The 25,277-nt window shown below is 41.1% G+C and overlaps 2 protein-coding genes across 14 annotated transcripts in view; one reads left to right on the forward strand and one right to left on the reverse strand.

Moving 5' to 3' along the window:
* Nucleotides 1-25,277, forward strand: part of CNGA1 (cyclic nucleotide gated channel subunit alpha 1) — a 122,916-nt gene that overhangs the window by 33,009 nt on the left and 64,630 nt on the right. The gene's annotated exons all lie outside the window — the stretch shown is intronic.
* NIPAL1 (NIPA like domain containing 1) overlaps nucleotides 1-25,277 on the reverse strand; it is a 41,332-nt gene that overhangs the window by 11,181 nt on the left and 4,874 nt on the right. Inside the window, exons 2-5 of the mRNA XM_024101348.3 lie at nucleotides 16,598-16,864; nucleotides 14,960-15,016; nucleotides 13,379-13,469; nucleotides 324-484 (exon numbers count right to left, since the gene is read on the reverse strand). Coding sequence (XP_023957116.2) covers nucleotides 324-484; nucleotides 13,379-13,469; nucleotides 14,960-15,016; nucleotides 16,598-16,864 — 576 coding nt within the window. The remainder of the gene's footprint in view (nucleotides 1-323; nucleotides 485-13,378; nucleotides 13,470-14,959; nucleotides 15,017-16,597; nucleotides 16,865-25,277) is intronic.

Here is a 25,277-nt window from a genome sequence, read left to right on the forward strand (position 1 = left end):
TTCTTGTAAATACTGATTTTTCTTTGTTTATTTTTTAAATACTAGTGTAAAGATGCTTCAAGTAAGTCTGGCTTGCTTACATTCACAGCCTGATTTTTGCCTTCAAGATATGCTACAGTAAAGTAAAGCACCAAAAGTGATATTAAATTCCACTTCATCTTCAGGTGAAAGTGAATGGGATGATGGTGGTGGTAACATATAACCCAGTAAAACCCTCCAATTATTCACTTATGGACAGGTCTAGTACTAGCTGACATATCTATGAAAGTAAGAGACATTGAGAGGCATTTTTTCATTAATGACAGATGTTTTAAGTTACAAACCTGGATCTTTCAGTTTTATTTCCATTTCATCTAAAGAAGTGACCTCCTCTTCTTCAGGGGCATGAATAACCATCACCGTTGACCCCAAAATGCTCAATATGCAGCCCAATTTCCCATGAACATTCAGCTTTTCATTTAAAAAATAGGAAGACAATATTGCACTGTGGATTAAAAAAAAGTAACAGGTTCAGCTGCACAAATTATTTTATAATATAGTAATAATGCTTTTATGTATAGTGATACTAATTAAAAAAAAGTTTTGAATTGGGGATAAAGAAACCAGCTAAGAGTAAATAAAAACCAGCCAAATCATCAACTTTTTTCCAAAGCTTTTTTTTAATTCTAAAAAGGTCAGATAAATCTTGTCCCATTTTCTATGGCTTTCGAACAGGCCTTGACTCTTCCCTCCACATCCTTCCCCATAAACTACAGTGTCAGGCAGAGCTCTAGTTTTTCCAGTCATTTTTCCTTTTGGTTACCTATGAATTACCAGAGACAAGCCCTACTGAAACACAAGCCCCAGAACAAAAGACTTAAAGAATCAATGGCCCCCACGTTTAGAAAGCTGGAGCTAGTGTGGCAAGGAAAACATAGGATTGTAGAGTAGGAGACAGGATGTAGTCCTGTTGGACCGCAACCATTTGGAGTTAGAACTAGGTCATTTTCACATGTAATCCAAGCAAGACTAGTGCCCCAGTCATCTGCCAACTTTTTAAAATTTAGCTTTGTTTCAGCACAATATCATTATACTACTTTAGCATCTAACACATCACACATACAAAATACCAGTGCTTACATACAGATAAGCATTTCAACTCTCTCATATGACGTTAGAGATTTATATGCAGTCAGATAACATGGTGATGAAGTGCAGTATTCAAATGTAGATACATCTAGAAATCATTTTACCTACTTCTGAAACGGTGCATGCACAATGACATTTACAATAAATTTGGACAGAAAGTGATATGATCCAGTTGAAATGGCAAGGGGACATTTTAGGTAAATGGAATGTAATTAACTGAATTGGAATCTGGCCAGGTCAGAGAGTCAAGCATCTCTACTCTTACATAAAGTGCCACGGGATCATTTAACGTTCATGTGATTACCAGTGACCAGGATCTCTTCTTCCACCACCACAGTGCCTTCCCAACACAATGCTGAGGAACTAGTACAATACTGATTTGGCAGGAAAACCATCTCCTACTTAATCACTTCTTGTACCACTTAAATATTCCCTGGAGTCTGCCATCCAAGTACTGACAGCCTGATGCTTCTAAGCTTGTCAGATCCAACAGGATCCTGGGCCAAAATGGTATGGTTGCAGACTACCATATATTAATTAGTTATACAATTTTGAATCATCATAACTAGATGAAGTGCTACAATATTAGACAACTGCAAAATGTGTATTACATGAACAACAACAGCTTGTTTCATGTACACACTAATGCAAACAAGCAAATCGAGAAGCGTATGGCTATATAGAAACTGGAAGCTAAGAAAACGGATATAATAATTGCTAGATTTTAAGGCCACAGGGAACAATTTGATCATCTAGTCCGATCCCTGATATATCACAGGCCATTAAATTTCACCCATTTATTCTTACCCTGATTCAAGTAATTTGGCTTTGAATAAAGCATACCTTCCAGAAAGGCATCCAGTCTGGATATGAAGACATCAAGACATGCAGAATCCACTACTACCCTTGGTAGCTACCTTCTTCCAATGATTAATCATCCTCACTGATGATAACACTGGTCTACAATTTTTGAGAAGTCGTCTGCTTCAGAGATAAAATGTGCTATTTATTATGTATTTTGATGTGCTGAATTCAAATATGACAATTAAAACAACTGATTGGCTACTGTTTCTAAGATATTAAGTTTTTACATTTTATGTCTATGTATATTGTGTAGATAGTAGAGTTTTAATCATAAATTGTAAACCTAGGTCTTTTCATGCGTTTATGGTTGCTTTACATGATAATATTTCATCTGTCCTGTTTATGTAACACTTTAAAAATCAGCAAAAGGGTTATATAAATAAAATGTATTATGAAACAAAAAGCAAAAAACTATTATGTATATGGTTTAGTCCTATTCAGTGTCTACTCGGCGCTTCTTGGCTTGTCTCTTTTATTCATTAAATGGAGCATCTCTTGTCACTGTCCAGCAACAGTCTGCAAGCATTGACGGACTCCATTTGCCCTGATAGCGTTTCTCCATTGTTGCAATGTCCCGTGAAATCGCTCGCCGTGCTCGTCGCTCACTGCTCCGCAGTTCGGTGGAAAAAAATTTAGATGAGAGTGCAAAAAAAATTTATCTTTAGTGACATGTTGCAACCAAGGCTTTTGTATGCCTTGAGGAGGTTTTCCACCAACAACCTGCAGTTGTCTGCCTTGTTGTTTCCGAGAAAATTTATTGCCACCAACTGGAAGGCTTTCCATGCCGTCTTTTCCTTGCCACTCAGTGCATGGTCAAATGAATCATCTCGAAGAAGTTCACGAATCTGAGGACCAACAAAGACACCTTCCTTTATCTTCGCTTCACTTAACCTTGGAAATTTTCCACGGAGGTACTTGAAAGCTGCTTGTGTTTTGTCAATGGCCTTGACAAAGTTCTTCATCAGACCCAGCTTGATGTGTAAGGATGGTAACAAAATCTTCCTTGATTCAACAAGTGGTGGATGCTGAACACTTTTCCTCCCAGGCTCCAATGCCTGTCGGAGTGACCAATCTTTCTTGATGTAGTGGGAATCTCTTGCACGACTATCCCATTCGCAGAGAAAACAGCAGTACTTTGTGTATCCAGTCTGCAGACCAAGCAAGAGAGCAACAACCTTCAAATCGCCACAAAGCTGCCACTGATGTTGGTCATAGTTTATGCACCTCAAAAGTTGTTCCATGTTGTCATAGTTTTCCTTCATATGGACTGCATGACCAACTGGAATTGATGGCAAAACATTGCCATTATGCAGTAAAACAGCTTTAAGACTCGTCTTCGATGAATCAATGAACAGTCTCCACTCATCCGGATTGTGAACGATGTTGAGGGCTGCCATCACACCATCGATGTTGTTGCAGGCTACAAGATCACCTTATAGAATCATAGAATCATAGAATATCAGAGTTGGAAGGGACCTCAAGAGGTCATCTAGTCCAACCCCCTGCTCAAAGCAGGACCAATTCCCAGCTAAATCATCCCAGCCAGGGCTTTGTCAAGCCGGGCCTTAAAAACCTCCAAGGAAGGAGACTCCACCACCTCCCTAGGTAACGCATTCCAGTGTTTCACCACCCTCCTAGTGAAATAGTTTTTCCTGATATCCAACCTGGACTTCCCCCACCGCAACTTGAGACCATTGCTCCTTGTTCTGTCATCTGCCATCACTGAGAACAGCCGAGCTCCATCCTCTTTGGAACCCCCCTTCAGGTAGTTGAAGGCTGCTATCAAATCCCCCCTCATTCTTCTCTTCTGGAGACTAAACAATCCCAGTTCTCTCAGCCTCTCCTTATAAGTCATGTGCTCCAGACCCCTAATCATTTTTGTTGCCCTCCGCTGGACTCTTTCCAATTTTTCCACATCCTTCTTGTAGTGTGGGGCCCAAAACTGGACACAGTATTCCAGATGAGGCCTCACCAATGTCGAATAAAGGGGAACGATCACGTTCCTCGATCTGCTGGCAATGCCCCTACTTATACAGCCCAAAATGCCGTTAGCCTTCTTGGCAACAAGAGCACACTGTTGACTCATATCCAGCTTCTCGTCCACTGTGACCCCTAGGTCCTTTTCAGCAGAACTGCTACCTAGCCATTCGGTCCCTAGTCTGTAGCAGTGCATGGGATTCTTCCGTCCTAAGTGCAGGACTCTGCACTTGTCCTTGTTGAATCTCATCAGGTTTTTTTCTGCCCAATCCTCTAATTTGTCTAGGTCCCTCTGTATCCGATCCCTACCCTCTAGTGTATCTACCACGCCTCCTAGTTTAGTGTCATCTGCAAACTTGCTGAGAGTGCAGTCCACACCATCCTCCAGATCATTAATAAAGATATTAAACAAAACCGGCCCCAGGACCGACCCTTGGGGCACTCCACTTGAAACCGGCTGCCAACTAGACATGGAGCCATTGATCACTACCCGTTGAGCCCGACGATCTAGCCAGCTTTCTATCCACCTTACAGTCCATTCATCCAGCCCATACTTCTTTAACTTGGTGGCAAGAATACTGTGGGAGACAGTATCAAAAGCTTTGCTAAAGTCAAGAAATAACACATCCACTGCTTTCCCCTCATCCACAGAGCCAGTTATCTCATCATAGAAGGCAATTAGGTTAGTCAGGCACGATTTCCCCTTCGTGAATCCATGCTGACTGTTCCTGATCACTTTCCTTTCCTCTAAATGTTTCATAATTGATTCCTTGAGGACCTGCTCCATAATTTTTCCAGGGACTGAGGTGAGGCTGACTGGCCTGTAGTTCCCCGGATCCTCCTTCTTCCCTTTTTTAAAGATGGGCACTACATTAGCCTTTTTCCAGTCATCTGGGACCTCCCCCGATCGCCATGAGTTTTCAAAAATAATGGCTAATGGCTCTGCAATCTCACCCGCCAACTCCTTTAGCACCCTCGGATGCAGCGCATCCGGCCCCATGGACTTGTGCACGTCCAGTTTTTCTAAATAGTCCCGAACCACTTCTTTCTCCACAGAGGGCTGGTCACCTTCTCCCCATGCTGTACTGCCCAGTGCAGCAATCTGGGAGCTGACCTTGTGCGTGAAGACAGAGGCAAAAAAATCATTGAGTACATTAGCTTTTTCCACATCCTCGGTCACTAGGTTGCCTCCCTCATTCAGTAAGGGGCCCACACTTTCCTTGATTTTCTTCTTGTTGCTAACATACCTGAAGAAACCCTTCTTGTTACTCTTAACATCTCTTGCTAACTGCAACTCCAAGTGTGATTTGGCCTTCCTGATTTCACTCCTGCACGCCTGAGCAATATTTTTATACTCCTCCCTGGTCATTTGTCCAATCTTCCACTTCTTATAAGCCTCTTTTTTGCGTTTAAGATCAGCAAGGATTTCACTGTTTAGCCAAGCTGGTCGCCTGCCATATTTACTATTCTTTCTACACATCGGGATGGTTTGTTCCTGCAACCTCAATAAGGATTCTTTAAAATACAGCCAGCTCTCCTGGACCCCTTTGCCCTTCATGTTATTCTCCCAGGGGATCCTGCCCATCTGTTCCCTGAGGGAGTCAAAGTCTGCTTTTCTGAAGTCCAGGGTCCATATTCTGCTGCTCTCCTTTCTTCCTTGTGTCAGGATCCTGAACTCGACCATCTCATGGTCACTGCCTCCCAGGTTCCCATCCACTTTTGCTTCCCCTACTAGTTCTTCCCTGTTTGTGAGCAGCAGGTTAAGAAAAGCTTTGCCCCTAGTTGGTTCCTCCAGCACTTGCACCAGGAAATTGTCCCCTACGCTTTCCAAAAATTTCCTGGATTGCCTGTGCACCGCTGTATTGCTCTCCCAGCAGATATCAGGGTGATTAAAGTCTCCCATGAGAACCAGGGCCTGCGATCTAGCAACTTCTGCTAGTTGCCAGAAGAAAGCCTCGTCCACCTCATCCCCCTGGTCTGGTGGTCTATAGCAGACTCCAACCACGACATCACCCTTGTTGCTCCCACTTCTCAACTTTATCCAGAGACTCTCAGGTTTTTCTGCAGTATCATACCGGAGCTCTGAGCAGTCATACTCCTCTCTTACATACAACGCAACTCCCCCACCTTTTCTGCCCTGCCTGTCCTTCCTGAACAGTTTATATCCATCCATGACAGTACTCCAGTCATGTGAGTTATCCCACCAAGTCTCTGTTATTCCAATCACATCATAGTTCCCTGACTGTGCCAGGACTTCCAGTTCTCCCTGCTTGTTTCCCAGGCTTCTTGCATTTGTGTATAGGCACTTAAGATAACTCAATGATCGTCCCTCTTTCTCAGCATGAGACAGGAGTCCTCCCCTCTTGCGCTCTCCTGCTTGCGCTTCCTCCCAGGATCCCATTTCCCCACTTACCTCAGGGCTTTGGTCTCCTTCCCCCGGTGAACCTAGTTTAAAGCCCTCCTCACTAGGTTAGCCAGCCTGCTGGCGAAGATGCTCTTCCCTCTCTTCGTTAGGTGGAGCCCGTCTCTGCCTAGCACTCCTTCTTGGAACAGCATCCCATGGTCGAAGAATCCAAAGCCTTCTCTCCGACACCACCTGCGTAGCCATTCGTTGACTTCCACGATTCGACGGTCTCTACCCCGGCCTTTTCCTTGCACAGGGAGGATGGACGAGAACACCACTTGCGCCTCAAACTCCTTTATCCTTCTTCCCAGAGCCACGTAGTCTGCAGTGATCCGCTCAAGGTCATTCTTGGCAGTATCATTGGTGCCCACGTGGAGAAGCAGGAAGGGGTAGCGATCCGAGGGCTTGATGAGTCTCGGCAGTCTCTCCGTCACATCGTGTATCCTAGCTCCTGGCAAGCAGCAGACCTCTCGGTTTTCCCGGTCAGGGCGGCAGATAGATGACTCAGTCCCCCTGAGGAGGGAGTCCCCGACCACCACCACCCTCCTCCTTGAAGGAAGAAGAATGGGACAAGATCCTTTTGACGGTCACAGAACATGGAAACCCTAACATCACCTGCCAGGAGATTCCACTGCTGTAGTCTGGAGCCCAACAGCTCTGCCTTACTCTTGGGTAGTTCCAAATCCCTGACAAGGTCATTCAGTTCACCTTGTGTTATGAAGTGTGGTTCAGAGGAGGAGGATGGGAGAAAATGTGGGTCCTGTGACATTGATGGTTCAGGACCAGAAGTTTCATCCTCTTCCTCGTCTGACTCAAGTGAGAATGATTCTGGTGCATCAGGAACCGGCAGTCCTTCTCCGTGGGGTACTGGGCGTATAGCTGATGGAATTTTTGGATAATGCACAGTCCACTTTTTCTTCTTTGATACACCTTTCCCAACTGGAGGCACTATGCAGAAGTAACAATTGCTGGTATGATCTGTTGGCTCTCTCCAAATCATTGGCACTGGCAAAAGGCATAGATTTCCTTTTCCTGTTCAACCACTGGTGAAGATTTGTTGCACAAGTGTTGCAGCATATGTGTGGGGCCCACCTCTTGTCCTGATCTCCAATTTTGCAGCCAAAATAAAGGTGATAGGCTTTCTTAACCATAGTGGTTATACTGCGCTTTTGTGATTCAAAAGTCACTTCACCACAAACATAGCAGAAGTTATCTGCACTGTTCACACAAGTATGAGGCATCTCTGCTCACTTTGGCTAAACAGAAATGTGTCCCTTTGCAAAATCAAACACTGACAAATAAGTGAACACAACACTGTATGATTTCTAGAGCGGATATAGGGCAATTTGTTCAGCAGAGTGATGTAAGCTTCGTTATGATTGCATCATCCATGACTTCTAGGAATAACATGATGCAATTCATATCATGTATGACGCAATACCAGCTTCAGATTGCATCATCATTGTTTTGCCTAAAAAGCAAGTACTGTCGAAACCCAGTCATAGATTTATTCATAGATCCAGTCAAAGATGTATTTTAGTCATTTCTGGTTTAAATTGAGATCCCTTATAACTCACTTATCCTCCGCCATTCCCAAGTCAAGGGTCGTATATACTGACCCAATAGCATATCTTGAAAACTAGAGCCAATCAACAATTTTAAGTATCATTTTCGTTCTCAGTGACCCAGAATTAGTAAAGTTTGACTACATTTATTTCAGAAGCATTTTGGCTGTAGAGCAGTGTAATTTGTGACTTATTTCTAATTTGAATTTGTTTGGCTTTAACTTTGAGCCATTGGTTTTTGATATGCCTTTCTTTGATCAATTAAAGAGCCCTTTAGTAACCAATATTTTCTCCCTGTAATCAAGTCTCATAGACTAAGACCAAAAGGGACCATCATGATAATCTAGTCTGACGTCTTCCACATTGCAGGCCACAGAACTTCACCTACCCACTCCTGTAATAAACTCATAACCTCTGGCTGAATTATTCAAGTCCTCAAATCTTGATTTAGGACTTAAATTACAGACAATCCACCATTTATTCTAATTCAAACCAGCAAATGACCTGTTTCCCACGGTGCAGAGGAAGGCAAAAAAGCCCTATGAGCTTTGTCAATCTGACTTGGGGGGAAATTCCTTCCCAACCCCAAATATGGTGATCCTGAGCATGTGGGAGAGACCCATCAACCAGAGACATGGGAAAGAATTCTCTGTAGTAACTCAGAGCCCTCCCCATTTAGTATCCCATCTCTGGCCATTGGAGATAGTCCTAATAGCGGTCACACATGGGCCATATGACATTGTAGGCAACCTCATCAGACCACCCCCTCCATAAACTTATCAATCTCAGTCTTGAAACAGTTTTTTTTTTTTGCCTTCACTACTGCACTTGGAAGGCTGTTTCAGAACTTCATTTCTCTCATGGTAACCTTTGTCTAATTTCAAGCCTAAAATTATTGACGGCCACCTTATATCCATTTCTTCTTGTGCCAACATTGGCCCTTAACTGAAATAGCTCCTCTCCCTCCTGGGTGTTCAGCCCACTGATGTATTTATAAAGAGCAACCATATCTCCCCTCAGCCTTTGTTTTGTTAGGCTAAACAAGCCAAGCTCATTAAGTCTCCTTTTGTAAGGGAGATTTTCATAAAAATGGCCATACTGGGTCAGACCAAAGGTCCATCTAGCCCAGGATCCTGTCTTCTGACAGTGGCCAATGCCAATTCAGAGGGAATGAACAGAACAGGTAATTATCAAGTGATCTATCCCTTGTCGCCCATTTCCAGCTTCTGGTAAACTGAGGCTAGGGACACCATCCCTGCCCATCCTAGTTAATAGCCATTGATGGACCAATCCTCCAGGAATTTATCTAGTTTTTTTTTTTTAACCCTGTTATATTCTTGACCTTCACAACATCCTCTGGCAAAGAGTTCCACAGGCTGACTGTGCGTTGTGTGAAGAAGTACTCTATTCCTCTGATCTTCTAAGAAGCCCTTCTCTGCATCTGTTCCAGCTTGAATTAATCTTTTTTAAACAGGGGAAACCAGAATTGCACACAGTATTCCAGATGAGGTCTCACCAGTGCCTTGTATAATGGTAATAACATGTTCCTATCTCTACTGGAAATAGTTTGCCTAATAAAGCTTAAAACTGTATTAGTCTTTTTCATGGCCACATCACATTGGCGGCTCACAGTCATCCTGTGATCGACCAATACACCTAGCTCTTTCTTCTCCTCTATTGCTTCCAACTGATATATCCCGTTTATAGCAACAATTCTTGTTGTTAGTCCATAAGTGCACAACCTTGAACTTTGCACTAATTAAACTTCATCCCACTTCTAATTCTCCAGTTTTCAAGGTTATCTTCTTGTATGATATTGCAGTCCTCCTCCATACTGGCATTATCTCCCAACGTCATGTCATCTGTAAATTTTATTAGCACATTCCCACTTTTTGTGTCAAGGTCATTCACGAAAATGTTAAATAATAGTGGGCCCCAACACTGATCCTTGAGGAATTCCACTAGTAGCTTCCCTCCAGCCTGAAAGTTCACTTTTCAACATGACCTGTTGTAGTCTCTCCTTTAACCAGTTCTTTATCCAACTTTTGATTCTCAGTATTAATCCCCAACTTCTCCAATTTTCCATGTGGAACTGTATTAAATGTTTTACTGAAATGCAGGTAGATTAGATCTACTGCATTTCCTTTGACTAAAAAATGCGTTATCTTCTCAAAGAAAGATCAGATTGGTCTGGCACGATCTAACTTTTGTAAAACCATGTTGTATTTCATCCCAATTACTGTTTACCTCTATGTCTTTAATTACTCTTTCAAAATTTGTTCTGAGACCTTGCATACAACTGAGGTCATATTAATGGGCCTGTAGTTTTCCAGAGCATTTTTTCCCCTATATCCCTGTTCCCATTAACCATCCTGCCATTGCCCCCAGCTCCTCATTACCCTTATTTAAAAACCGAAGCAAGGTATTCATTTAGGTGTTGGTCAGACCTAGATTATCTTTAATATCCACCCTGTCCTCAGTGTTTAACAGTCCCATTTCTTCTTTCCTTCTCTCTTTTTCACCTCTCAAGTTTCTTTGAATAAGCTAAAAAGATTGAGCTCTAAGCCTCTCACTGTAACACATTTTCTCCAGCCCTCAGATTATTTTTGTGGCTCTTCTTAGCACCCTCTAATTTTTTCACCTCTTTTAAATCATGGACATATGAACTGTATGCAGTATTCTAGTATTGGTCTACCAATGCCACATCCCTACTCATTACTTCTTTGTTTTCACATACTGGGATTGCACTAGCTCTTTATATTTTATGTTGTCAAAGTGCTCCTAATGTGGATGAAGGTATTCTGGTAAAGCTGCGCTTTGTTCTGATATAGTAAAAGCATATTTCTCCTCTACACTTGAGCAAAACAAACTATACAGGTAACAGTACAGCTTTGCCAATATAGCTGTGTTTATATTAGGGACTTCTGCCGGCACAGCTATGTTGGTCTGAGATCACACCGCTGAGTGATGTAGCGATGCTATCAGACATCTGTAGTGTAGACATGGCCTAAGATACCTAAATCTTTTTCAGTCATTGCTTTCCAGGATTCAGTTCCCCATTCTGTAGGTATGGCCTGCATTCTTTGTTCCTAGATGTATGATCTTGCATTTGGCTGTATTAAAGCACATTCTGTTTGTACCAAGCTTATCGAAAGATCCAGATTGCTCTGTATGACTGCCCTGTCATCATTATTTACTACTCCATCAATCTTTGTGCATTCCTTATCAGCAGTGATTTTGTATTTTCTTCTAGATCACTGATAACTAGCCTTAAATTCTGCTCTGGAGACCTCACAAATATAGTCTCTGAAAGTTAGTAAAACAATCTACTGAATCACTGGGGTGCACATGACATTTCCAGTGCAAACTACATGTTAAGTTTGCACTGAAATGATTTCTCTTGCCACTGGACTCTTCTGTGCATCCACCTGGGGCAGACACCAATCCTGCTTAATTATTCTTAATAGTGAATTTACAGCCTTTTAACTGAAAACTTGTTTATAATCCTATATCTTCAGGAATTTAAAAGGTGTTCAGCTAAATTTAAAGACAATAGGCCAATTCTGGCCCTTGCCACTAAATGCCATGAAGATGCCACCACCAGATGGGGGAGAATTTGTCATAATTGCAATCAGTATCTCCTGTGCTCTAAGGACAGCCTTGATTATGTATTTGCTTAAGTAATTGGGAGTTATTTATTTCTTCATATGGCAAAGACATGAATTTTAATGAACATAATAAAAAGCTCCAATTTCCTTTTTTTCCATTGCCTAAGCTGATTTGATAAGGAACTACAGGAGCATATTACTTTCATAAAAAATAACCCCACCATGAAAAGGAAAAAGTTTTAGAAATACATTTTGAAGTGACAGATCTTACATTTCATTTTTAAATAAATTTATTATTTGTCAAAACTAAAAAATAGGGAGAAACATATTTAAAGCATTTCAGTTATTAAATAATTATTAAACATTTGGGGTGGAGAAACAAAAACCTAACAGCGTTCCCACCAATATGTACTAGCATTATTAACACCACTAGTGTGCAGTGATTTGGAAATATTGTTTATCAGATGCTGGAAAGCCAATAGGTAAGCACAAATCTATTTTGTTTAAAAAAAAAAAAGTTGTTATTCTCTCTCCCCCACTCAAAGTAAATTCAGTTAAACAAAGGGATCATTTCTATCAGAAGACAAAGGGGAAAAGCAAGGGTTCTGAGAAGAACCATGAGATTGATTACAGTGGGCCTTATAGTGACAGACTCAGAGAGCTCAATCTATTTAGTTTAACAAAGAGAAGACTCAGGGGTGACATGATTAATCCTCTATAAGTACGTATCTGGGAACAAATATTTAATAACAGGCTCTTCAATCTAGCAAAGAAAGGTATAGATAGCACAATCCCATGGCTGGAAGTTGAAGCTAGACAAATTCAGACTGGAAATAAGGTGTAAATTTTTAACAGTGAGAGTAATTAATCATTGGAACAATTTACCAAGAGTCATGGTGGACTCTTCATCACTGACAATTTTAAAATCAAGACTGGATGTTTTTTCTAAAAAACATGCTCTAGGAAATATACGGGAGGAGTGCTATGGCCTGTGTTATAGAGGAAGTCAGACTAGTCAGAGGTTCTCAAACTGTGGTATGTGGACCACCAGTGGTCCGCAAGCTCCATTCGGGTGGTCTGTGGATGGTTCCCTCTAAGGTGCACACCTGGGCGGCTGCACGTGAGAGAATGAAGGGCCACCTAATTAGTCGAGTCACACCTGCACGGCTCCACTAATTAGGTGCCTGGACCCTGGAAAAGACACACATATAAGGTGACATGGTGGCCTTGGCGGGAAGAGGGGGTAGGTGGGAGGGGCAATGGGGTGAGAAAAGGGGATGGGGGGGGAATTTGGGACATGCAGGGCTGCAGCGGCCAGAGAAAGAGGTGACTTTCCCCAGCTCTAGCGCTGCGACTGCCGGGGAGAGACCTCCCCCTCCTTCCCAGCCCCAGCTCAGGGGCTGCTGCGGCGGGGGAGAGAAGGCACATCCATCGCATTAGAAAGGTAAGACTACTGATATTAAAATAGGAGTTGTGTGCTTTTATTTGTAGAATAAAAAAACAGTAATTATTATTAAGTTTTTTTAATATAGCGCTTTTATCCAAGACACTTTTCAATAGTTAGCTAACGGTACAAACAACATTTGGAAAGATTATTAAGTGGTCCGCCAAGACCCTCAGCAATTTTCAAGTGGTCTGCAAAAAAAAGTTTGAGAACCACTGGACTAGATGATCCCAATGGTCCCTTCTGGCCTTGTAATTTATGAGCCAAATTTTGACCTGGATTTGCCATACAGTTTTCTTTTAAAACTACTCCTTGTGCAATAAAAACAGTATTTTCTCATATAGTAAAGAGACTCACTGCTCAGTGGCTGCTTTCGACTCATACTAACCTTATAAGAACACTCAGTGCACCCAATGGGGTAACCAAGGTTGCAGGTGCAAAGGCATAGGCAGCAAAGTTGGCAGCCTCCCCTACTCCCACTAGAAAAGAAACAATATTAGTACAGGAAAAAAAAACTGTTAGAAGTGTTGATGATGGGCACTAGACAGAAGATAAGATGTTTAACAAGAAAGGTAGGTAGTAAAATAATATTTCTTATTATCTACACTAATGTCCAAATGTATTCAAAATTATATATATCTACCAATTATTGCTGGATATAACCAAAATAAAGATATTACAGAGTTAATGCACACACAGGAACAATTTTCAAAGTACTGTATTGGTATATTAAAATGTAACAGTAATGGTAGCAGGGAGGAGAGCTTTTCCACGTACTGCTATTTTCCTCTTTCCATGCAACTCCAGTTTGCATTCCTACGTTTGTTTAACAGAATTGGGGGCAGCAGGGAAGAGAACAAAAGTCAAACAAGCCTCAAAGTTACCTCAACTAGTCACTAAAGAAAATTCTTTATTCTTCAAGATGCAAAAGAGATTTGGAAAGCAAAAAGAGTACTTCATGAAGCTGGGGAATCCTGGGTACCAGAATGAAATTTGACATAGAGGTCTTTGGCAGGGGAAAAAGGTGGTCTTTTTTCCCTTGAAGTCTTTTTATTAAAAATTTCAACACCCTGTAACAGGGTCAGCACGCACCTCTTGTGGGCGCCCCTTTTCTCTGGCTACTATACCTGCAATCACTGTCCTTTTCACAGGGGGCACCCACCTCTTGTTCATGGCCCTCTTTCTTTCTGTTAGGTGTAAGCCTGCTTTTTCTTTTTTTGGTCTTACATTAGGATGGGGCCTGCCTCTCAAGCATCCCCCCAGCTACTGGTTCTCTCAGCTGGTCTTCAGCAGCTCAGCCTTCCGGCCAAGCTGCGCACACTGTCCCGCCCCTGGAGTACACAGTCCTGAGTTCTTATCACAGCCCTGATATAGGATCACAGCTCTTAGGCAGCTGGTGGTGTTTCAGCAGGCCTCCCTGGGCTCAGTCTTCAACCAGACCAGCAGAGCCCATCTCGGTATCCTTGCTGACCTGGCCAGGTACTGTGCTCAGTCCCCCTGGGCTTCAGCCTGCCTGCACTGACCTTCCGCTGGTCCTGCTGCTCTTCCCACAAGCCAGGAACACAGTCTTCAAAAACCTTCCCTGGGCTTCAGTCCTGTCTGCTGTGAGCTCTCCACAGTGAGCTATCCACAGTACTGCTGCTCTGTTCAGCCAACCAGTCACCCAGTCTTCACTCCTCAGTGGAGAAGTGAACTTCTCTGCTGCTTGTCTTATATAGGGCCCTTCTGGCCCCTTATTGGTTGCTGCAGCAGCCCCTCTGATTGGCCACTCTTCTGCAGCCACTCTAGGCTGCCTGGAGGATTTCTCACTGCTCTATTCTGGGGCAGGGTGATACAGGGCATGACGCCTTTAGCAGAGGCCTCCGGACCTAGTCCTCCCTGCCACACACCCCTTTTAAAGTTACACACATTGCTCTGTTTTAGATGTAGTTTAGAAGAGAAAGGTAGAAACATTTTTACTGTAACTCACTTGAAAGTAATCCTGCCCACCAGAGCCATTCCTTCAAGTAAGAATATCCACCCTGTCCTGAAAAAATAATTTTTAATATTAGAAAAAAAAGTTAAAATGATGCTTCAAAATTCAGATTTGTAATAAATATTTCAAATTCTACAGATTATAAAACTTATTCAAATTTAAATAGTTAAATTTGCATGTGCAATGCTCAGTCTGTAGGGGATATGGAGAGAGTCAGCTACACCTAATTTTGAAAAAAAGAACAGGAGTACTTGTGGCACCTTAGAGACTAACAAATTTATTAGAGCATAAGCTTTCGTGGACTACAGCCCACTTCTTCAGATGGGCTTTCGTGGACTACAGCCCACTTCTTCGGATGCATGCTTCAAAATTCAGATTTGTAATAAATATTTCAAATTCTACAGATTATAAAACTTATTCAAATTTAAATAGTTAAATTTATGCATCCGAAGAAGTGGGCTGTAGTCCACGAAAGCTTATGCTCTAATAAATTTGTTAGTCTCTAAGGTGCCACAAGTACTCCTGTTCTTTTTGCGGATACAGACTAACACGGCTGCTACTCTGAAACCTAATTTTGAGTTATTCTTAAAAATATAATTGTTTAATATTAAATTCTATTATTTCAAGTCCTGTATCTTGAACATGAACTTTCAGTAGACGCATGAAGGGATAATAAGACTTCATTAATTAGGATTACTCATATGCTTAAAGTAAAGCATATGTTTAAGTTATTTGCTACATCAGAGCCTACATAGCTATCTATACCAAGATGCATCTGGAACATGCTTAAAGTTCCATAAAACTTGTTTTTTTACATAAAAAGTAAAGCTGATACAGCTATCCAAAGCTTTTTCATCCAAAATACAAACAAGTTATATATTGGGAAATCCATTTTTCCTCAAATACTGAGAACATCAAGAATGGTAGGGTATTATATTTTGCAGGAAACATTGCAAACAAAAGAAAAATAGCAAACCAAAACCAACTCAAAACCTTCAAAAAAGGATTTAAGTGATAATTCTAATACCAGCATGGTGAGATTTTCAAAAGCACTTCAAACTAGTCTAATTCTATTCCTATTGACTTTGATGGGCCAACTCACTCTTACTGTAGAGATAATTCCTGTACTACACAGTTGTTAAAAATATTGCCAGCAAGTTAGCTAGTAAGTTTTTATTAATATTCGTTTTGAAGTGACTTGTCCTGATAGCTCTTAATTTACAAAACTAGAGTTCAGTTCTCTTCAGACTGCTCTAATTCCACATCCTGCAAATCCACAAGTTAGGCACGTATTCAAACACCTACTTTTATAACTGTATAATCATAACTCAAGTGTTTCCCTCACTCATACTGAAAGGGAAGAAACAGCAAAAATCTTTTTTGGGAGTGGGGCAGAGAAAGAACTTTTTATCTGGCGCCTAGATATTATTGTGGTGGATGCATTAGAAATACCTTGGATACACATAAAACCCACTGCCATCTGCATCCCCCTAAAGGTTCTTAAATCCAGTATTACCTGTAGTCAACTACTGAAAACATCAGTTGGCTTTAACCTTGAACTTGCTGGTTTATGATAAAAAAAAAAATAGATTGATTCTTTCTGTCAAAGATAAGCAAGTAAACATTTCTTACCAGCTCTGGTGACTCCCTTGTCAGCCAGTTGCAGAAGGCCCTTCTTTTTCAGTATAAAGCTGGAGCCAACAAAAATACTGGAACTTATTGCCAGGGCCACACCCACATAGAGCCTATATTTGCTTCCCGCAGATGTGGAAACACTCAGGTTTGTTTCATTGGAATGGTTGACTGGATAGGTAAAGAAAGGGGCCTGTGTTTCTGACACATTGATGATCTGGCACCATGCTTCATAAGAGTCACGGCAAACCAAAGAAAGAACAGCACCTGGGGAACAGAGTGAGGGGGAAAAAAAAAAAAAAGACTTTTCCTCTGTAAGATGCACGACAAAAACAAATGTAGAAAGCATGATACACAGCATTTAGAAAACCATCTAGTCCTCATATTGGTATTTTATATATAAAAGTAATCGTAATAAATTGTGACCTGGTGATTGGGCACTAACAGGCCACTAACAAAAGTTTAATTGCAGCTTGACTTGCTCCACCCTTAGGAAAAGAATGGGGGAGGGCTGGCGGCTGCTGGCCAATCACGTTCTCCAGCAGGTGGTGTAAGGAGGACTCCACAGGTAACTACTACAGGTATGTCTACACTGCAATTAAAAACCTGCATCTGGCCTATGCCAGCTGATTCAGGCTCGTGGGGCTCAGGCTAAGGAGTTGTGTAACTGTGCTATAGACGTTCAGGCTTGGGCTGCAGTTAGGGCTCTAGGACCCTGCGAGGTGGGAGGATCCCAGAGCCAGAGCTGCAGTCTGAGCCGGACTGTCTGCACCTCAATTAAATAGCCTGTTAGCCCTAGTCCTGTGAGCCCAAGTCAGATGGCAGGGGCCAGCCGCGGGTGTCTAATTGCAGTGTAAACATACCCTACCGGACTGAAATGATAGCCCTGTTTTTTTAATTTTGTTTTCTGGTAATTTAACACCAGTTTATTTTGGGGTGGGTTTTTTTATTATTTTTTTTCCAAGTAAATGTATGGAACAAGAGCCACAAGAAAAACTACAAATGGTCAGGATTTTGGGCGGGAGCGGCGGGGAGTGGCAGAGTGATGGAAGGAGAGGTACTAATCACACATGGTCCATAACTTTGTCTTTTTACAATGATGCTAAGTCCATTTTATTTGTTAAAGATTTAAATATTTTTGGAATGCCAAATACAGTTCATTTACAGCAAGCTGTATTTGTTAGAAGCAATATTGACATCCACTGGGTACTTTGGATAATGTGAAATAATGAGACAAAACTCTGAACATGTTAAGGATGCACAGTGTCTGTGATCCATTAAAGAAAAATCCCTATTTGAACCGTCACTGAGTGGATGTTCAGATGATCTCTCCTGACCTGTAATCAGGTGTAACTGCTAATTTTAATAAGTGTTGGCCTTACTGAAGGGTGTCTCAGGTTACTCCCCATTCTGAAGCAATATCTACACCCCTGTTTAGGTATAAAGGCACATAGTATAAGCACCTATAAATGGACAGTAAACTCTCTTTTTAGCAGAGGCTCAAAAGAAATATACCATTGTCAAAAGAACTCCTACCCAAACAGAATGACATCTATCTGTATCAGTTTTCAGTTGATTCTTTAGTTTCCCACCCATGAACAACTTTCATACCATATAACAATGAACTTTTAATCATTCCAAATATATTAAGTCACTTAGGTCAGTGTAGGAGGATCCCTACAAAACTATTCCTTCTCAATGACTACCATGAAAAATGTCTTTCATTTATCAAATCAAACCTTTGTTGAGTTTGTAAGATCATAAAGTGTATGAAGGGAAGTTGGAATCACAGTATGTGCCAGCGAGCAATTGTGAAGATAGATATTAATATCAAGGCAGTTATGATTTCTGATCTACTTTTAAAAATGTGTGAAAAACGAAGTGCTACTATATAAATCAAAAGGTCCTTTGAGGGCTGGGGAAAGAAACATCATATAGTCATGATTTCTTAGTGACTCAGTGACAGTATGCATCACTATTCTTTTACCCACAGCTAGTGATCTAATGCTGGCAGTGGGAAGGAGGAAGATTAAACTGAAGGGGAAAAAGTCAGACAAATGGAGTAATCTTACCAGATCCAACTGATAAGCTTCTTTTAAGGAGTATTTTACATTCATTAAAATGGGCCTCTGAATAGCATCTAGTTCCTTTAATGTCCCCACTACTGGACATTTAAAAAGTAGCCATATTCATTTGCCACCAATATGCCTCCTCACAAATAAATACAGGCATCAAGCTTTGACTTAAAGCTCATGACAACAGTAAAGAATTTCTGAGTTAAGCTGCCACTTCATCCTTAAGTTATCTTATTGCTCTCAGATTTCAGCTAATCATGTTATATTAATGAATGTTTAAGCATTTACTACCTGACCTACTAGCCTCAAGTTAGTTCAAACTGTTAATCCTACTTTTCAAACTGGCATCAGCCACAGTTGCGCAGGTTTAAGAATCAGCAGTACTACACAAGCTCAAGAGTATCACATGCTCTATTTCAGTGCTCTTGGTCACCCTAGAAGCTGCTTGCTTTATATATTGTTTTAGAAAGGTACTTTTTTCAGATCGTCTTTGTCAAGATCATACATTAGTGTGCACCTAACGTAAGTGCTATATTAGAATTCAAATTTGATCTGTTATTGACCATTCAGAAATCAAATACAAGACAGAAATATTACTTTTGCTTTGCTGATGTCAAACAGTGAATTATTTCTAGGACCAAGAACAAAAACATCCACTATAGTTCAATACTGGCAAGGAACTAATCATTTTCCAGTCTGCTGAAAACTTCCAGCAGATGTTAAACTAGGAGAGCGTATCATTAGCAGATCCCTCTTTAAAAGAACAGAGATATTTTTATGCTGATGGATCCTTATTTTTCATACAAAATTATGGAAAATTACTTTTGCTCATCCTATTATAAAATTCTAATGTGTAGTAGCTGTTATCTAGCTAATTCATTTCTCTTTAAATTAATGCTAGACTGTTTATAATGAAACACTTTTTGCTTAATTTGTAAGAGACCTAAAATTTACTATGATTTAATGAAATTAAACAATTTATTCCCCACTTCTCAACTTTTAAATTAGATGAAGAAAGCACAATTGTTATTGTATTCATTTATGTCATTTTATCAGTTGGCTACTTTCCCAAAGCTGAAGAAAATTATGAGCAAAACTGATTGTGAGAAAAAAATTAGACAGAAAAATGTGATAAAAATTGGGGGTTCTTTAAGAAGAGTTTATTAGATGCCAAAAGCCACAATTCCATAATGAAGAGAGAACAACTTTGGCTAAAAGCCCATCCAGATTCAGTGGCAAAGTGAAGGCAGCAATTAGAAATAAAAAAACCAAGATATAACAAGTGGTGAAAAAGAGAAATAGGTAGCAATCAATATAAATTAGAATTTATGAAGTGCAGAAAATTGATAAGGAAAGCTAAAAACAGGCAGATCCCTGTTCAAATCCCTTCTAGGGAGAAGGGTAGGCTTCAGAGCCCAAACTGTAATGTTTACGCAGCTATTTTCAGTGTGGTAGCACAAGCCGCTCCCCCTTCACTTATAGGGAGACTGCCTGCTTAATTCAGGCTTTGTGAATTGCCGTGTTGTTCCTGTGATTTTTTTAAGTGTCTAAAAGTTAAGTGCTGCGACACTCAGTGTTGTAATGCTTAAGTCAGGGGTAGGCAACCTATGGCACACGTGCCGAAGGCGGCACGTGAGCTGATTTTCAATGGCACTCACACTGCCTGGGTCCACCAGTCCAGGGGGCTCTGCATTTTAATTTAATTTTAAATGAAGCATCTTAAACATTTAAAAAACCTTGTTTACTTTACGTACAACAGTAGTTTAGTTATATATTATACACTTATAGAAAGAGATCTTTTAAAAACGTTAAAATGTATTACTGGCACGCGAAACCTTAAATTAGAGTGAATAAATGAAGATTCAGCTTACCACTTCTGAAAGGTTGCTGACCCCTGGCTTAAGTCCTTCTATGGATCTGGGCCCTGGTGTCCACGTTTTAAAAAGGAGGTTGAAAAATTAGAGATGGTGTAGAAAAGAACCACCCAAATGATTCAATATGCCTTACTAGGAGAGACTTAAAGAGCTCATTCTGTTCTGTTTACCATAAAGAAGGTTGAGAAATGAGTTGATTATAGTCGATAAGTACCTACATGGGGAGAAAATACTGGGTACTAAAGGTCACTTTAATCATGAAGAGAAAGACACAACAAAAATCAATGGCTGGAAGATGAAGCCAGACAAATTAAAAGAAGAAATTTGGCACAAATTTTTAGCGGTGAGGATGATTAACTATTGGAACAAACTACCAAGGGAAGTAAGTGGTGGATTATACATCTCTAGATGTCTTCTAATCAAGACTGAATGCCTTTCTGGAAGATATGCTTTAACCTAATATATGCTATACTTTAGCCAAACAAGCCTTCAGGCTCAATACTGGTTGATTGAGTGAAATTTAATGCCCTGTGATGTACAGTCCAGACTAGATGGTCTAATGGTCCCTTCTGTCCTTAAACTATGAATCATTAATAGCATTTCCCTCCTTTTGAACCATAACATCAAATTGGGCTAGATCAGGATTTTTTTTTCTTTTAAGCCAACCAACCTGAAAGTCTATGGATTTAACTATTTAATTTTAAAATTGATTGAACAGAAGTTTGTATATCAGATTTGCTTGTTGTTTAGAAGCTGGTAGAGTTTAAACATATTAAAATAGCCTTATTAATGTTATTTAACAATCCTATGTTCAAAAAACAGGATTTTAGATTTACATGACCAGTTTGATGCCTAACTTGCCTAAATGGGAAAAGGAAATCAAACTAGAATAACATCACAAGTAAGAGAGGAAATTTGGAAAGAAACAAAATATATTCCATCATCTTACAGGCAACAAATCAAAATTCAGCCATTGGAAAAGAATGTTACAGCTTGTAAGATTGCTTGCTAGAGCTAATTATAACATGACTTACTTGTGCTGATATTAACATGATTTTAAAAAAAAAAAACAAGTTTAAAAAACAACAAATGTAGAAATAGACTAAGTGAAAATAACAGGATAGATACTTTTTTTAATAAAACTTTAAAAATCCCTGTAAGGTGAGAAAGAGGTAGATAACTCAGGAGAGGGGCCTCATTTGCTCACATACAAAAGTTTCTTTTCCTATTCCTCTATCCTTTCATCCATTCTTCAACCCTTTTCCTGTACATACAGGAAATGGACTGCTAACTGCCACGTACAATTGTTTATTGTACTTTGTACAGGTCAGGTATACTGCCAATATCTGTTTATTCAGATACAGGTAATGTTTATATTAGTTAAGTTGAAAGTGATGACTTAATCATAAAACAATGCAAGACTAAAGGTTTAGTGCCATTGTGAGAAGTGAATACAAATTTAGATCCCAATCCTATAGACGCTTACACATGTGGGCACTCACATGTAAAGCTGAGCATTGAGTATTAGTGTTTACAACAGTGTTTTTCAACCTGTGGTTCACAGACCCCTGGGAGTCTGCAGACTATGTCTAAGATTTCCAAAGGGGTCCACACTTCCATTCAAAAATTTTTAGTGGTCCACAAATGAAAAAAAGTTGAAAACCACTGGTTTTCAGGATTGGGTTCTTAATATTCAGTTTCACAACTACATACAGTATCTAACCAACAAAGGCTGCTGGGCAGGTCCTTTTGCTGTCTGGATTTTGATCCACAGCTTTGAACACGCTGTATGGAAAAAAGTAAAAGCCATTGAAAAAGAATGCTCTTTATTTTGAATTAAGAAAAAAAAAAAGACAGTAATCAGCTGGGAGGTAAAAAAAGTCAGAACATTTTTAATAGAGTCTGTGGGTTGATATCAATCAGCAGAAGTGGCATTCTTTATCAGTAAAGGGAAGCACAGCCTCAGTAAGCACTGCACATCCAAGCTGGTCAAATCAAAGTAGGAAACTGTTAAAACTACTACAAAAGAACAAAGGAGGGCAGGAAAAAAAAGTGGAACAAAGTTGAAGAAGAAATGGTTTCTCACCTCTCAACTGTTGTTCCTAGGAATGTGTTGCATTTGTCCATTACACTACATGTGTGCATGTCTTGTGCACTGGTGCCAGAGGTTTTCCCTAGCAGTACCCATAGGGGCGGCTATGCCTGTGCGTTGGTGTCCCTTGTTATCAAACCTGAAGGTAGAAAGGGGCAGAGCCACTTTGCCCATCCCTCAGTACCTTCCTACCAGACTCTTAGATGAAAGACTCTGATGCATTGGAGAAGGTGTGTGGGTCATGTAATGGATATATGCAACTCATCTCAAAGAAAACAATTATGGAGAGGTGAGTAACCATTTTTAATTCTTCGAGTGATTGCATATGTCCGTCACAACAGATGGCTCCCAAGCAGTTTCCAATAGAAATGGGGCTAGGAGTCTCATCAGAAGAGGGACTACAGGACTGCTTTCCCTACAGTTGCTTCTTCTCTTGATGCGGTGGTAAACGCATAATGTTTAGCACAAGCATACACTGAAGACCATAGTGCCACTCTGCAGATGTTCACAACAGGGACATATCTCACAAACACTGTGGTGGCTGAGTGTGCTATGGCTGAAAGTACAATGGCTGAAAGTACAGAGTGCTTTTCAGGAGGTGCGATGCCCTTCATATTGTAAGCACATGACATTACTGCTGGTGATCCACATGGATAGTCATTGTGCTGTTCCAGGATTCCCTATCATTCTTTCTACTTAGGAGACAAGCAGCTGTGAAATGACCCAAAAGGGCTATTCTATCTAGATAAGTGGCCAGTGGCTCAGTGAACATCCAAAGTGTGGAGCTTTTGTTAATCTTTATAGCCATGTGGCTTTGGAAAGAAGACTGGTAATATACTGACTGGTTGAGGTGGAAATCTGATGCTACTTTGGAGAGAAATTTAGGGTGTGGCCTAACTATGGCTGCCTTGCCCATGCTGGTGCAATTAATATCATTTTGCCTTCCTCTTGCTTCAGCTTAAAAATGCTCTTGGGAATCAGCAACGCTGAATGGTAGGCATAGAACAGGCTCCTATCTCAGAGGAAGAGAAACGTTTCCAAGATGGATTTGGGGTTATGGCTGCCCTAGAATAGAAAAGAGGGTATTTCCTATTCTAACGGGTTTGCAAATAAGTCCACTCTTGGGGCTCCCCCCTACCTGAAGTACTGATCTTTGAATAGCCATGTTGAGACACCGTTCATGATCCAAGCTGAGCAACCTGCTCAGCAGGTCCACTAATCAATTTTGAACTACCAGTAGGTCTGATGAGAGTCAGGGAATTCCAGATGCAGAAGTGCCAAAGCCTGACTGCCTGCTGGCACCCCTGCTCTCTCCCCAACTTGTTGGCACAGAACATTGCTGTCCTATTGGTATCCAGGAAGTACCTGGATAGTTCTGCCCTGCACATGAGACAGAAACTGATGGTGCACTGTGGTGATTGCCAGTAACTCTAAAATGTTTATATACAGCCCAGCCTCCTGAGTGGACAAGACTTGAGCTTGCAGATCTCTCAGATACACTTCCCACTCCATGACTGAAGCCTCTGCTACCAAAGTCATGAGGGAAAGGGTGGGGAGAAGGGGATCCCACCTGCAAACACTGTCTTGGTTCATCCACTAATTCAGGGATGTATGTCTTGGATACATACTAGTCTGTCCAGGTGATGTACCTGAGGGGCTACACCAACTTGAGCCACATCCATAACCCTCTGGGATGCAGCCTGGCATACAGACAAGGAGTCCCATAAGTGCACACTGCCATATGCCCCAGGATCCCGAGGCAGTTCTTCACTGACGTTTGGGGATGTCCCTTGAAGGAAGCACAGAGGCCTTGTATAGATAGTAACCTTGGTAGCACTAGAAAAGCCCTGGTTAAGGTTGAATTCAGGACTGCCCCAATAAATTATTTTCTCTATGAGGTGCAAAGATCAATTTCTCTTTGTTCGCCTCCAGTCCTAAGCATGTAAATAGACCATGTTTGGATAATTTCCTCCATCTGCTGACGGGAGTGACCCCACATCAGCAAGCGTGTACCAGTGGCAGAAGTGGGCTGCCACGCAATTGGCAAAAACCCTCTGTGTGGATGATAGGCCAGAGAGTAGAACTGTCAGCTGGAAATGGTCTCATTGTCCAACAAACTTTAGGAAGGTTCTGTGGCTTAGGTGGATCATCACATGGAAATAGTGATGATCACTATTCACACTTGCATCTGAAGAAGTGAGGTTCTGACCCACGAAAGCTTATGCTCCCAGTACTTCTGTTAGTCTCAAAGGTGCCACAGGACCCTCTGTTGCTTTTCACATGGAAATACACATCCCTCAAGTCGAGGGCAGCATTCCAATCTCCCCGGATCTAACAAAGGGATAACAGTTGTGAGGGAAACCGTACAGAACCATAGCTGCTTCATGTACTTGTTCAAGATTCAAAGGTCCAAAATGGGTCTCAGACACCCTTATCCTGCTATATGTCCTTTAGGGCTAACTCCGGCTAAGCAGCTGGGGATCCCTTACTTATACTTAAAAACCTTGCCCGCTCCAAGTCCAAGCAGTATAGAGACCCAGTTTCTTCTTAACAGGGATTTTTATTCCCTCCCCGCAGAGTTCAAGATGATGGGATGAGTCCTCATGCATGTCTTTTACATGGTTGTGGGGGGAGCAATC

Source organism: Chrysemys picta, chromosome 5, assembly GCF_011386835.1.
Source record: "Chrysemys picta bellii isolate R12L10 chromosome 5, ASM1138683v2, whole genome shotgun sequence".
NCBI classification, from domain to species: Eukaryota; Metazoa; Chordata; order Testudines; family Emydidae; genus Chrysemys; species Chrysemys picta.